The sequence below is a fragment of the Carassius auratus genome, chromosome 47, assembly GCF_003368295.1.
Source record: "Carassius auratus strain Wakin chromosome 47, ASM336829v1, whole genome shotgun sequence".
Classification (NCBI taxonomy): Eukaryota; Metazoa; Chordata; class Actinopteri; order Cypriniformes; family Cyprinidae; genus Carassius; species Carassius auratus.
In genome coordinates this window covers 12,249,916-12,265,569 of record NC_039289.1, presented here as the reverse complement: position 1 = coordinate 12,265,569, position 15,654 = coordinate 12,249,916, and the positions used below count along the sequence as shown (strand labels likewise).

At 40.4% G+C, this 15,654-nt stretch overlaps 1 protein-coding gene across 1 annotated transcript; it reads right to left on the bottom strand.

Moving 5' to 3' along the window:
* Nucleotides 1–5,955: 5,955 nt before the first annotated feature.
* Nucleotides 5,956–11,048, bottom strand: LOC113065128 (beta-1,3-galactosyltransferase 2-like). The gene is made up of 2 exons (XM_026236327.1): nucleotides 10,945–11,048; nucleotides 5,956–8,664 (listed from the first exon to the last, which is right to left on the bottom strand). Exons 1-2 carry the CDS (start codon nucleotides 10,968–10,970, stop codon nucleotides 7,563–7,565), a joined length of 1,128 nt encoding a protein of 375 aa, XP_026092112.1. The 5' UTR covers nucleotides 10,971–11,048; the 3' UTR covers nucleotides 5,956–7,562.
* Between the last annotated feature and the right edge of the window lie 4,606 nt (nucleotides 11,049–15,654).

Genomic DNA, 15,654 nt, shown 5'->3' with positions numbered 1-15,654 from the left:
GTACATGAAGGTTTGATCCTTAGATGGGATTTTTAGCTTTAGCCCTGTGAGTCAAAGTTTTGCTCTCTGGGATAATTATAAGATGACTTTGATAATGTCAGCCAAACATGAAACTCAGCTCTTAAGCCTCAGTATGAGTGTATTGTTATGTATTAAGGCAGCTCTGCTTCATGTAACTGAATGAATATGTGTGGTGAACTTTTCAACTTGGAAATAGAGAGATTATACATTTTCCTCACAGTTTATGTATGCGTGTCATGAAGCCACTCACATGCAAGCGTTCAGCACTCACACACTCCATCCAAGATATCCAAATCCTATGTAGTTAGTTATTTTGAGTTTAGTTAGTTGTGACAGAGTGGGAATAGATTGCATTTCCAAGAGGTACAGTACTGCAACCAGCAGTTATATGACCAAACCAAAGAAGAAAAATAGGCCATAAAACCCTCAATATGATTGAATTTATTAATTAAAAAAATGATAAATATAATAAGATAATACCAATAACTGAGCTCTTTCTCTGACTAATGCCTATTTCAATTTCTAAGACAGCATCCTACTGTTATAGTTGTCTAGTATAGTTTCTCATAACTGATTGATTTGGAAACAATAGGCAATAAATCTGAGCGCCGAGCATTTTTTATATATTAGTATTATGCTCAATGCAATATTTTTTGGTATTCAATGAAACACAGTAGGTTTATTTACAAGTATTTTATTTTACTGAGCCCTTCACAATACAATGTTTTTGAATGAATCATCTTATGTTCACCAATTTATTTGATAAAAAATACTGGGAAATCTATTATATTGTAAAATATTATTACAATTTTAAGGAATATTTTTATCTTCACTGAGAGTTTTGATCAATTTAATGTACTTTCTAAAAAAAACAAGTATTTATTTCTTTCCAAAAATATCTCAGTGACCCCTTTGAACCATAGTATATACACTCAAGATGCAGATTTAAAAAATGTGTTTTTAGCGCCATCGCCTGATCAGATCGGATAGACCAGACAGTGTGAATGCAAATTATCTGAAACGGTTTCACACAGTTGAGGCACACTACCTCTCTCTGTAGTATAACTGTTGATGTTAAAAGTTCAGGAACTGTCTTTGACCTCTTCCAGACCTCTCAGCACAGCAGATATGACTTGACTCTGTTTAATTCCTCCCTCTCTTCTTCTTCTCTGCTATCTCAGTTTATCTGTCCTGCTACTGTACAGCAGAATCGATGCTATCGTGCGAACATAATTTCAGTATTACATATTGGCACTCTGTAATTTGAAATGTGACATGTTTTCACAGTTAAGACAGTAATACAAGATAAACCATTATATTTTTGGTGCAGTTTGTTTCTTATTCGTATTCTAGCCACTGTGGTGAACAGCTGTTGCTAATGCTAGTTTGAAATGCTGGGAGTTGTTGGTTTTCACAACTTGCGGGAATAGGTGAAACTGTATTTACACAGTGTAATTTGCTCTTAAAGTCATTTCACACCACCAGCCTTTGTTTGGTGCTACATTGTTTTGTTTTTTTTCTCATGGAAAAAGTGAAATTGCTGAATGGAATCTGGCCTGCAGCATGCAGCTCTGTTTGTGTTTGTGTGTTTGTGTGTGTTGGTTCATGTTCCTCAGGGGAGCCTGTTTAACAGTGTCTGGTCTTTTGCCAAATACTGCCTGTTAGAAACCAACAAATCAGCTCTCTCTCTCGGTTCTCATTCAACCAGATTTTTTTTTTTTTTTTCTCCTTCTCATTATTAGCTTTCATTCCTCCCCCGTGAGTGTTTACTTTACATACTTATCAGATAGAGAAGATCAGGCAGCCGGAACGTTGCTGTACACACACACACACACAGAGAGAGAGAGAGAGAGAGAGAGAGAGAGAGAGAGAGAGAGAGAGAGATTTGTGTTCGTTGTGAACTATTTATTTTATGTATTTATTAATTTACAGTTGTAATCTTAAAAAAAAAAAAATAGGCCTCAAATGTCTCCCATTCCTGTTCTCAGTCATATTTCCACTCTTCCTGTTTGTGATACTGTCCCACTCTCTGTTGCCCTTCTTTCCTGGTTCAGTTTAGTCCAGCACATAATTATCTTGACCGTAAACGTCTCCCCTCTGCTTTATTAATAGAAGAGCATGTATAATGATAGAACCACCTGGCTAAAACACAGCAAACGGATCTAACACATTCACATACTCTCTCTTTCTCACACATGCATTTCACATGCTACATCTGCACAAACACACGCACACACTTTCCCACGCATCTAAACACAGCTAGTTACATCTCTGGAGAGATTTCCCCCTGCTCCAGGACTCAGATGTAACACCAGATCCAACAGAATATCTCTCATCAGATCAGATATAAATGATTATGAATAATAATGATCAAAATTGATGGGGGTTGGCATTAGTGAATTGTGCTTGCTTAAGTGCATTACTAGTAAGTTAAATGTTTATGCTTTAATGTTTCGGTAATTTTGTAGCTTTTTTTTAGGTTGCTATTGTAATGTATATATTAATTTATTGAGTACTATGTTGTGTATTATATAATATGAATGCTCTTACTTACAGCACTGGTTTCAGTTTTCCAATAAAGGTTTTGCAGCAGGTGTGTGTGTGTGTGTGTGTGTGTGGCAGTAGCAGGACTTCACCGAGGCGTCAGAGAACAGCTGTGTTTGTTCACACTCCTTCAGAGCATGTGAGAGCTACACGGCTGATACGGCATTCTGTATGTTTGTGTGATCCCGCTAAATGATTGTACGCACTCTCCATAAGCACAGCTGATGATGATGACGCGGCCAGCAGTACTGCCCCCCTCCCACCCCAGCCTGTGACCTCAGGGTTACCTTCGTTCCCACAGATTCAATGTACATGTCCTCATCTCTTACCATGGGAACCCACAGGCTTTATCTCTAGCCCCTCCTTCTGCCTGTCAGTAGCGAAGAGTGTAAAGGCCTCTTGAGTAAATATTTTATCTTCAGGGCTGAAATCAGTTTGGTTTCTACTGGTTCTGCTTTGATCAAATTTCATATATATACTCTCAGATCCAGCACAAAAACCCTGAATAGCTAAAACATACAGTAACTCCGGTCTCAGCAGGCATGATATATATGAAACGGGGTTTTAGATGTTTTAGCACTTGAACTTTAGTGTGCACTTAACATCTTCTTTGAACCTTCTTTGAAGTGTTTGTGTTGACATACTGTTTTAATTAAAGAAATGAATGAAGGTCTTTGTGTGATTTTTCTTTTAAAGCTTGATCTTTTGAAGGCTTGGGTGTGATTCAAAAACAACACTGTGAGTTTTTGCTTCTGATGCTTGTTTGTGAAACAAAAACAAAACGACTGTTTATGAGGAGTCATAACAGAGGCCCCAGTTGTTTACAAAAGCAAACTTGCTTTTGTCAGATGTAAAATTTAAAAAGGACACAGAAAAGTTCAAAGGTCCAAACTTGAAACTTCTGAGCCAAAGTTAAGTAAAAATGTTTCTCAAAACCAGATTTTGTTTTTCTCTCACCTGGGAAATATTTTCCAAGCCTCATTTATTTTTGAAAGTTGATTTTGATATTATCCAACAAGGGTTCATTTCAATTTGAAACAAGATGAAAGGAGAAAATAAACTTACATAAAAATAGATGGTAGAAAGTCATTGCAAGTTTTTTTTTTTTTTGGCATTTAAGATTCAAATGCATGATAGAATTGGTGTCAAATTTTATTAGTAATTTAAAATACTTGATCTTGGCAAACAGCTTCGTTTTTTTTTTTTTTCAAGTAGCCTACTTAATACAATTTGCAATAACTTGTCATGTATGAAAAATAACCTTTCACTTAAAACTATTAAAAGCTTCAAGTAATCAGTGCTCTATTGTTGTCCATGTATTTAATTTGTTACAAATATGTAACTACACCCAGACAGCATGGTAACATTGATTTAATGTTGTGGTTGGATCCAAACCATCATTTTGGTTGAGTTTGACATTTCAATGTTTAAAATGTGTAGGATCAGCATTGAAATTGTGTTGAAAGTCGGCACCACACATGGGTGGAGACAGTGACATTGAACCAACAGTGATTTGTAATTGATGATCAGAAGATCATGCAGGTGTGTATCTGTGCAGAACACTAGTGGGTTTTTCCCCATCAGTGGGGCATGTCAGTTCATAATGGGGATTTTCAACCACTTTACCCGATTTGCTTTAATCCACTGGGGGCTTGGTTTAAGGGTCGGCCTTCATGGTTTTAGTAAGTCTGTTGAAAAATAGTTGACAAACATCTATTGTTTGAAATTGGCCACTGATTGGTAAATGCCCATTTTGGTTTTGCATGTGCACTTCTCAGTTATTTAATTGATGCTTCTACATTAGAGAAAACACTGGTGCATCCTATACAGAAGTCTCGTGTGTTTGACATGCATGAGTTTCAAGCAATGGTGCATATAAATTATTTCTTTTTTTTTTCTTTTTTTTGCATGCTTTTTATTTGCATTTTATTTATTTTTACTGAATCTAATAAGATTAAAGTTATTAAAGTGTTGAAATAAACCGCTCAGGTAACAAGGTGACATTGATACAATGTGGTGTTTTCATCCGAACCATCATTTTGACTGAGATTGAAATGTCAAAGCTTGATTTATGTTGAATCAACATTGAAATTTTGATGAAAACCAAGAGCCAAAATATGGGTGATGATGTGGGTGATTAAAAATTGCATCACCAGGTTGTCTTTAGCCTTGATTAATACAATTCCAACAATATTTAGCTGATCTCTAGAAGCCCATTTATGAATATTAAACTTTACATAGCCTATGTTTCTGTTACTCTTTGCATTTACTTAAAGACCTTCAGAAGAAGGAGTTGAGGTTGGATAATTAGAAATGAGAAGCACACCCTTAATGATGGTGACATTGATCATACACTGAGTTGCAGTCCACAGCATAACTGTTAGACATAAGATTTGGTTTTATCTTCTATCTCCTGTCAAGCGACTCATCGGCTCTGCCTGCCATGTACACCCCAGCCAGGAACCATCTTCCAAGGATTAAGAGGGTATAAATTCCAGAAGTGCTTTGGCAGTTTTGCAATCAGACCAATAATTGCTTTGAGTGTAATTTCCAGCTTCCAAATTCCAAGCAGTTTACAACAATATACAATATTGGTTATCTTAAAATATATTTTGGACGCTAATGTGCGAGTCTAATTGGAGGAACCTCACTGGAAATGAGGGTCCGTTACATGCTTTCCTGTGCACTGACCAATGAGCTGACATCATCAATAAATTGGGCTGGGAAGATGGTTGAAGAGCAGTCAAGGCAAAAGAGTTCTAACTATCAATGATTTGAATTGTCCTTCTGCCTTTTGTGTTCCCTGAAATCCACAGTACTTTACTCTATCCAATATTTCCCTGTTCTAGTGCCTCCATTAATCTATTCAATTGTGTACATTTTATATCCTGTTGTTTTTCTGTTTTGGTTTCAGATGCTTTGACTTTGCAGATGGGTGTGGGAAAAGTTTCCCAATATGAATATATTCAGGCAGTCCAGAAATGGCTCTGATATGCATCTGATATGTTCCTTTGGTGCCTCCAGAAACAAATTAATTTTGTAATTGTATTTATTTTAGCTTCACTTTAGTTTGACTTTTTTTCATGACATAGTATGAAGTGCTTTCATTTGATTGAATAAAAAAAAAAAAAAAAAAAAAAAAAAAAAAAAATCTGAATGTGATTGAACCGGTGGAAAAGTGTTTATTTCTTTTCTTTTTTTTTTCTCATTGTAGCTTGACCATTGATTCAATAGTATGAGCATGTTTTTTGTCTTCAATATTGATATTATTTCAACAAATTAGGGTGCTAAAGTGATGCTGAAAAGACATCATAATGTGTAATCAATAATAGTGCAATTGAATTCTGAAAGAAATGTCAACATTGAGTGTGCAAAAATGTTGAAAAAATGTAGCTTTGTAATGTTTATTTGATAATATACAGTAGAATATAATATACAAATTAATGGTTAATTTCAACATTATTTCAACAGTAACTTAGGGTCCAAAAGTGATGTTGCAAAAATATCACTTTGTAATGTTGAATCGATGCTATTACTGTCGATTTGTGGCTGAAATCTCAACATTATTTCAACAGTGCCAAAAATGTGTTGAAAAAATATCACTTTGTCATGTTAAACCAATATTATTACCATTGATTTGTGGTTAAAATATCAGTATTGCTTCAACATTAACTGAGGGTGCAAGAGTGATGCTAAAGCAACATCACTTTGTAAGGATAATTCAATGTAGTTGGCGTTGAAGCATCAACTCTGACTCAACATTGTTTCAATGGGACCATGCGATCTGGACAGTATTTGGATTGTGAACAAATAATTCCAAACAGTTACCAGCAGGGTGCAGCATTTATTCATGAATACCTAAAGACTTGAGGTTTGTCAAAGAAAATCTCTTTAACCATTGGAGGTTGTAAAATACCAACATTTTTCATACATATCATGTCAACTTGGTGTGTAGGACAAATTCCTATGTAGATCCTTAGCAAAACACGGCAAAAATCGTTATGCTGGTGTGTGATTAAATGAGACCCATTGCATGTTGTGTTGATGTTTATTGTGACCATTTGTTGGCGCTAAATGTCTTAAGGAAAGGATCAGCGCATTGTTGATGTATGCCATGCAGTCTAGTTTTCAATATGATGCAAGGATGAGTAGCCTACTAAAACTAGAAACTGGGTGGTTGGCGATTCTGTTTTAGGCTTCGGTATTCATAAAGATTGTGTTCATTTGTAGATTGTGATAAAATGTGCAAGAATCATAAACCTTTGTTGGTCACAGAGCTTATTTTCTGGTAGTGAACTTCCCAGTTGGCCTACTGCCCACTCAATCAGGAAGTTCTGCCCAAAACTAGTTACTGATTAAATGAAATATGTAATATTTCAATGCTCAGAAATGTGGAACTGTGTGAGAGTTCATTTTACCAGCTGTGTACTTTGTAATGTCATCCTAATCATACTTTTTTAACTTGGTCTATCTTAATTTGCATAATATAGCCTACATTATGAGAGGCTACAATTGAGACCAGTAAATTTTTATAGAAATCTAAAGTTTTAGCCAAAGCAACTTACAAATTAGGAACATCATGAGCAGTTTGTCAAATCTCAGTGGGTTTTGTGCACCCTTGCTTTCTTTACCAGCTAATGTTATCACAACAATTTTGCCCAGATGGCTGTTGTCTTCAGAAAGTGTTTAAAACTGCTATAAATGCAAGGGAGAGATCACGAGAGATTTGACATTTGCCACTCAAGCATGAGTGTTAATTTCCTGTTAAAAGAAGTTTATCTTTAAAAACAAGTCTCGAGGCACTGCATGAGCGGCTCCTCAAACGATCCCTTCGTTCCATCAAAATAGTGTCAACAGGTCGACATGCATATGTCATGGTCCCCGATTCAGCGGTCATAGGTTTCAAAATGTTCATTTACTGAAGCCTTAAATAGTCTTACCAGGTTTCCTGTCTTTTAAAACAGAAATCTGTTTCTCCTTTTTGTTTGTTTGTGCTTTTATGTGGGCTTCTTTAGATCCTTCCAAATGTCTATTAGCTGCTGCGGGGATCCCAGGATTGTTGTAATAACTCTGAGAAAATCCTCTCGCTTGTATTGTCCCAGATAGGCTCTAAACTGTGAAGGGTCTGGAGGAGATGAGGGTGCAATGCCTAACTGTTTCAGACAAGCGCCCACATATGCGTCCTCAATGTTAAAGGCCTTTACTTTCTTGGAAGCCTCAACTATTTTTCCTGACAGGTCATTGGAGAAAACATATCCCATTCCCAGCAGGTACGTGGGGTATTTCGGTTCAGGGTACAGTTCCTCTGACACGTACCATTTAGAGTTTTTGTTCCTGACGACAGGCCGGTCCCACATCAAATAGCCTGTAATGTAGTTCTCTCTGGGTGTGTTGGGTGCCAATAGCAGGCTCATCAGGTTCTCCAGGCCTATGTACATATCAGAATCAATCTTCATAGCATAAGATGCTTGAGGGCAACGAGTGGCCAACCAGTCCATGATCACCATTGTCTTTATGGTCAGGTTGAAGTAGGAGTCCACAAAGTTGCTCTGCACTAAATCTCTGTGTTGACGGCTCTCTTCCTCCAGCTTCTGTTGAGCTTCAGGTCCTCCAGTCAAACCCACCAAGAACAGAGTCAGCACTGCTTTTCCCTGCACTGAGCTCTCATTCCCCCATGTGCTCCGGATGGCGTTACGAGCCTCTACCTGATGGGGCGCCACAGGGACCATAAAGACCAGGAACGGATCCCACTGACTACATTTATCAGGTTCATCCAGAATAAAATGATAGTTGCTTGGGTGAGCCACATGATGATAGATAGGAATGTCTGTAGTTTGTACAACAGTTGATGCTCTTCGTTGGATTTGTTGATTTGGCAAAAGTGAAAATAATAAATCCTTTTCAGTATGACCAACCAAAGTGCTGTTAATTACCTTATAATGAGTCCAATTCATGACTTTAGTCAACCAGGTTTGAGTGAACGTAGTTGTCTCAAAAGAGAAATCAGAGACGTAAACAACCGCAGACAATAAAAATGCTAATGTGAGCAGCAGAATAAATGTCTTTTTAATGTGATGCATATATGGACCATTGGCCAAACTGCAGAGAAAAAAAAGAGAAACAGATAAAAAAATGAATTTCTCAGTGAAACCACTTTTTTTAATTGTTAAAATATAATTTATCACAAAGATATCCCATATCTTTAACTAGTCAGTAATGATAGCTACTAGTTTTCATTAACTGTTAGCTAAGTAGGCTAGTCCTACACCTGCTTCATTTCCACACAGACACTAATTAAATAGAGCTTTCAGTTCAGTTCAGGAAGTCAGATGTAAGCACTTAGACGGATTCAGTGAGTTTATTCAGCGAAAGATTCGTCGGTGTGATTCAAAGCAGTATGGAATTCATCACAGACTGGAGGACGGAGTGAGAAAACACTGATTACGAGTGACGCATCGCGTCAGCCGTTTTGAGCGATTTGAGAAAGAAACCTGATGATAAGTGTAATTTGTACGTTTCAGGCAAGATATTCCCATAATGGCTTACTGTTTTGCCGCCATTCGTCTGAAAAAAAAAAAAAAAAAAAAAAAACGTTATTATTCGTCGTTAGGGAAGAGTAGTCGTCATATTTGAAAACGACGCGTTTGGCGCCTTATGCTGTGTTCACACCAAACGCGAATAGAGCGTCAAATTCGCGTCTACCGCGCCTAGTTTGCCGCTTGACCATTTTGAGATCATTCGCTTCATTCGCGCGAGTAATTCGCTTCATTCGCGCGTGGAATTAACTTCACAACAGACGCGAATTCGCGTCATGTGGGGGGGGGGGGGCTTCTGCCAGCTGAGTTCACGCAGCATTTTCAACCGCCATTTTTATTCGGATAATTTTAAAAATATTACTGTTACTGTGTCATGAAATGTAGTTTTAAAAGTATTTCAGGCGAGAATGTAGTTGTTTTAAACTCAGATATGTGGTTTATTTATAATGACAGCGTCTATTTAAAAAAAATGTGTTTCGCCGATCTCGGAGATGAGCTCCATGCGACCAGCGGGAGCTCCGTCATCATGTATCCGCCGAGAGCAGCCTCGGCTCGGCTAGACCTTCTGACATTTGCCGCTGGCTCTGATGTCTCTTTAGTGGTTCAAGATAAAATATAATTCGTTTGGGGTAAAATGAAACGTTTCTTATCAATTGGCCTTTATTCAATTTATTTATTAATATGTTTTTTATATACATATATGTCCTTTTTATTCCTGTCTCTATAGAAATATGTACTTTTGTCATATAGCTCCGGTTGACTGCACACTGACAACATCTGTCGTTCCTCCTTGTTGAATGAGTGGAGAAGGGTATTCCTGCACAACCGGAGGCTGCAGGAACATACTGTTGGATGAGTGACTCCTAGCAGGCTCCTGATTGGTTAACGCGGCGCGAATTGACGCCAAAGTTGAAATTTTTCAACTCGGGCGGCAGACGCGAATTCGCGTCAAACGCTAAATGCACAAAAAGCACCTTCGCGCTTAACGCGCGTTTCGCGCGAAACGCCCTATTCGCGCGTCAATTCGCGTCATTCGCGCGAACTAGACGCGCGAATGAGGCGAATTCGTATCTTCCGCGCCGCGCTTAACGCCCCATTCGCGCCGCGAGACCTCCAGACGCGCGTAAACGCGCCTTTGCATTGACTTAACATTGAAATCATTCGCGCCAGACGCTCTATTCGCGTTTGGTGTGAACACAGCATTATAGAGGGTTTAGCGATTATTTACGGTCCTGAATTACATACATTTGTACGAAAAACGGTCGAGAAGCAAGTTCTTCATCAAATGCAGAACATGATTTACATAAGCAACATAACGCTGAGAGTGAATGTTAAACAAGGATTCATAAATCAAGATCTCATAGACGCTATTGCTTGTTTAATTTCCTGGTAAAGTTACCAACCTACTTGATATAGCCTATATTTAAAATACAATTAAAATGATATTATTACGATGATAAAACATGTTCTATGTTTTTTTATTATTATTAATTTAGTAACTTTCCTCTTCCTCCCTTTTTATCACAGACTGAAAGACACTGAACAAAATCTCTCTCTCTCTCTAGATATATAGACTACACCGAAATGTTCAGTATTAGCTCAGCTGCACTCAAATAATGGTATAGTGGTTATGAGCAAAAAAACTGCTGTTAATACTTTCTCTTACAAGAGGAAACAGTGAGACCAGTCTTGCGTTTCCATCAAGTGATGTTCGAAATGTACCCTATTCGATTTCAGTTTAATTTCCAAGCCCAAGAAGTTGGCTACTCTACTATAGGTTTATAATGAGACTTTGTATTTAAACAGCACAAGGCAAAAATAATAAAAGGACAAATTTGCTTACCTGTGACAAATGTTTTTAGCAGCCATTCTGGTGAATTCGGGAATGGCCCAAATGCTTTACTTATTTGTTCCTGAAATACCTGTCTCTCATAAGGGTGGAGCTGAGAAGAATAAGTGTTGCGACTATAGTATTCAGGTGAACCAACCCACAACTGAAACATTTCTTTCTGCTATGATAATAATTTTGTATGAATCATACATAGATAAATAGATGACAGCTGAAACCTAGACACGACACAAACTTGTGGGGACATCCTCTCTAAGGTATTGTCCTCATAATGTAAAAATAGCTACACACACTTGCCAGGAGTCCTTTTATTGTCATTTCTATCATGACGACTCTGAAGATTTTAGCATATTAATAAATATAACACTGTCAATGTTTTGTCTTGGTGGAATAGATCGCCTATGCTGCAGCTGCTGCTGGTCATTTCTGTTGTTTTAAATCATTGCTACTCCTGCAAAGCAAGTAAAGGAACTTGCCATTGCCCTTACATATGCCAGTACGATGCTGGGATTATTTAAGACCTACTACTGCTGCACAAATTGCATATGAAATAACCCATAGCAGATCTATACAGTTGGAGCTGGGGAAGGTGGAGGGTTTCAGAGGAACTCTAACTACCAGCACTACAAATACTTTCTTGGTTAAGTACACATAATAAAGTGCAACACATTGCTTCCACATCTCCAGGGAAAATGGTGTGTTTGGTTTGTTTATTCTGATGACTGATGCTTTGTTCATCCCTGTTTCATTGTGTGCTGTAGCTTTTGTTCATGTAGGCATAACCGTCTTCTTAAAAGGTTGTGTACAAGTAGAAACAATGTCAAGCTTGTATTTCTGGTTGTTTCTTAGGCCTCTTCTTGAGACAGTACTTCAGACAGATGATCACTTGAATACCTGTTTGCAATAAACAGTTGTTGTTATTTTTATTTTATTTTTTTATTTTTTTGCAGTAGCAGTTCACAGTGTAGCATTTTACCATGAGAGCAGATGCAGCCATGGTGAAACGCAGACAAGGCCAGCACTTTGTAATTCTTCTGGTTATTTCCCTACAGTGGCCATGAAGCAGAGATCTGGCAGGTTACAGAAAAAAAACTTCTGCATTGAAAAATGAGGTCCATATGAATATTATACATGTAAACAAGTGAGCAATGGTGGCAACCACAGTTATGCTGCAAAACTGCTCTTTTTTTTTTCACCAAAATTGATCAGCATGCTTAAAGAATGATCATTTAGCCGTGTGGTTTCTTTCACCAGCACTATTTTGGCGTTATATTAATAATTCACTTGGGCCATTGTATTTCCATTCTATAAATCCTTTGTTATGGATTCACGCAACTTCCTATTCATCTAGAAAAATTATTTTGTGTTCCACAGGAGAAAGAATGTCATACAGATTGGAAACGACATGGGTGAGTAAATGTACTGCAAAAGTGTGTAATTTGTTATCTTACTGCAGCAGATAATGTTATTGTTAAAAAACCGGAGCAACAGGCCTGATAGTCACTAGTCACTTTATTGCACTGAATATACTGACAGATCAAAATGAATTATATATGATTTCCTTGTTGAAAAGAGATACGAAATGCAAAAAAATAAAATGAACATAACCAGATTGGATTGTGTAATATCTGTTATTAAAACAAATGTAAACATATGTTTTATGTACTGTACTGTACTGTATGTAAAAATGGTCCACATATAAATGAAGTCTGAAGAGAATGAGTTTTCTTTAAGCATCTATCAACCATGGGGCTTGACACCTGCATTGCTTTTACATTTACAAAAAAGGAATGATTCCATCTTTCAGTGTTGGAGGAATGAAGCACAATTTAAAACTGTTCTTGATTATGTTACTGTAACGTGTAGCGTTATAGAATCCACAAGGAATACACAGAAGGAGCTAACATATCACAAACACCATAGAAAGCAAATAACTGGCAGAGAGCTGACCAAAACAGATTATATATATATGTAATCTGTTTTGGTAATATATATATAATATATATATACAGTATAATGGGTAGAATTAATAAGACACACTTGAAAATGATACATAACCATGGCAGGAGAACAGGGAACATAATAAAACACAATAAAGTCCATAACTGTTTGTCACACCTGGACTCATTTAGTGTGTTTTTGCCCGTGACCCAGTTTCTGTCTTTCCGTGTTTGGTTTGATTAGTTCCCAGGTGTGTCTATTCTATTCCTCATGTGTTCCATGTCCCTGTTAATTTAGTCATGCCATCCACCTGTGTTTCCCCAATTATCCTCTGTACATAAGCTTTACCTTTCAGTTCTGTTTTGTCGGGTCTCCTCACTTGTGACTAAATCAATCACTCACTTACGTGTGTCTATCGCTGTGCTCCATGAATGGTATATATTAAAAGCCTTATTCTGTTTATCCTCGACTCCGTATTCCTTCAGGCAGCGTAAACCGTGACAGAAGACCCGACCTAAAAAAGAAGGTTTAAAACCGCGTGTCTTTCCCTCCGTTTTGCTTTCGTTTTTTCACAGTCTTTTCTTTTCGTAGTTTCTATGGATCCCCTCTATAGCCCTGGATTCCTCCTCCTCATGCTGGAGCAGGAAGGACATTCTCTCGAGGATCATACCAGATGGTTTCTTCTATTAGCCAATGACACCAGCTACCCGGACGATGCGCTCTGCACCTTCTACAACACCAGCCTGAACTCCAAGTGCAGAGCGTTGTCGCCCGAAGATGGTCCTCGGGAGGATTTCGCTGCATTCGTGGAGTGGACTCTGGCGAGAAATGGTTCACAAATCACAGTCTGCCCCACGGAGCCAGAGCCCACCGCAGCCGCAGAGCCCGAGCCATTCACCGACAGGGAGCCGGAACTCGAGAGCGCGACTGACCAGGTGTGTGAGCCGGCAACACCGTGCATCGTGGGAGTCCTTGTGGAGATCGAGGGCGTGGAGGAAAGCCCTGCCCACACTCCTGCGACTGAGGGTGAGCTGTATACAGTCTCTGAGGGTCATATGGAGCAAGTTCTGGATCTGTTGGACTGGTCTATGGAGGTAATCCCTAATTTTCCTGTTTCCCCGCTGGTTCCGTCCAGCCCTGATTCCCCTGTATACCCTCTCAGTCTCCCACTCCTACCTCCTCCAGTCATTTCCTCTGCTCCATTTCCGCTGGTTCCGCCCAGCCCTGAGTTTTCTGTTTCTCCGCTGGTTCCGCCCAGCCCTAAGTTTTCTGTTTCTCCGCTGGTTCCGCCCAGCCCTGAGTTTTCTGTTTCTCCGCTGGTTCCGCCCAGCTCTGAATCTTCTGTGTCTCCGCTGGTTCCGCCCAGCCCTGGATCTTCTGTGTCTCCGCTGGTTCCGCCCAGCCCTGAATCTTCTGTCTCTCCGCTGGTTCCGCCCAGCCCTGAATCTTCTGTCTCTCCGCTGGTTCCGCCCAGCCCTGAATCTTCTGTCTCTCCGCTGGTTCCGCCCAGCCCTGAATCTTCTGTCTCTCCGCTGGTTCTGCCCAGCCCTGAATCTTCTGTCTCTCCGCTGGTTCCGCCCAGCTCTGAATCTTCTGTATCTCCTGTGTTCCCTCCCGGCCTCCCTCTCCCACCTCCTCCAGGACCTGCAGCTCACCCTCAGTCCGCGCCATCGGGGCGCGGTGGTTCGCCGCTGGACTGCCAGTCTCCAGCTCCGCCTTGGCGTGTTAAGGCCCTGTCTCCGCCTCCAGCCTCCGAGCCCTGGACTCCTCCTCGGTCCTTCGACCCAGCGGCTCCGCCTTGGCTCTTAGCTCCCTCGTCTCCACCGTGGCCTGTCATCTCACCTGCTCCACCGGGCTCCCTCGTCCCTCCGGCTCCACCTTGGTCAGTCGTCGACCATCCGCCGCCTCGGGACTCCACTCCTCCGGTTCCACCTCGTCTTTCCATCCCTCCGGCTCTGTCAGGCTCCTCCTTCCCTCCGGTTCCACCTCCATCCTCGGTCGCTCCGGCTCCACAGCGGTCTGCCAGGACCCCGCCTCCGCCTTGGTCGCCTGAGCCTTCTGCTCCACCTAGGCCCTCCGGATCCTCGACGTCCCCCTGGCTCTGCGGCTGTGCTGCTCCATCTTGGGCTCCTCACCCACCGGTGCAGTCTCCGCCTGTCGGCCCCCTGGTGTCGTCGACCCCTCCTTCACCATGGCTCCTCCCGCCGTCGACTCCACCTTGGATCTCCATCCTGGCTGGTCTCTGGTGGACCATCTGGCTCCTCCTGCTCCTGTCTCCTCCCTGGCTCCTTCCTCCGTCGTCTCCTCCCTGGCTCCTCCTTCTGTGGTCCCTGTCTGCTGGCCCCCTCCTGGGAGTCCGTCCTCCACCGGAACCTCCTCCCAAGTTCCCACCCACGCCTCCCTCTGTTGTTTCTACAGTGCGAGGACGCACCTACCGGGAGGGGGGAGTACTGTCACACTTGGACTCATTTAGTGTGTTTTTGCCCGTGACCCAGTTTCTGTCTTTCCGTGTTTGGTTTGATTAGTTCCCAGGTGTGTCTATTCTATTCCTCATGTGTTCCATGTCCCTGTTAATTTAGTCATGCCATCCACCTGTGTTTCCCCAATTATCCTCTGTACATAAGCATTACCTTTCAGTTCTGTTTTGTCGGGTCTCCTCACTTGTGACTAAATCACTCACTTACGTGTGTCTATCGCTGTGCTCCATGAATGATATATATTAAAAGCCTTATTCCGTTTATCCTCGACTCCGTATTCCTTCAG

Excerpts from the sequence above, each read along its gene's own strand:
- LOC113065128 (XM_026236327.1), bottom strand. The coding sequence starts at position 10,970 with ATGGCTGCTAAAAACATTTGTCACAG. Across the intron at positions 8,665-10,944 it reads GCTAAAAACATTTGTCACAG|TTTGGCCAATGGTCCATATA; the intron begins GTAAGCAAATTT and ends TTTTCTCTGCAG.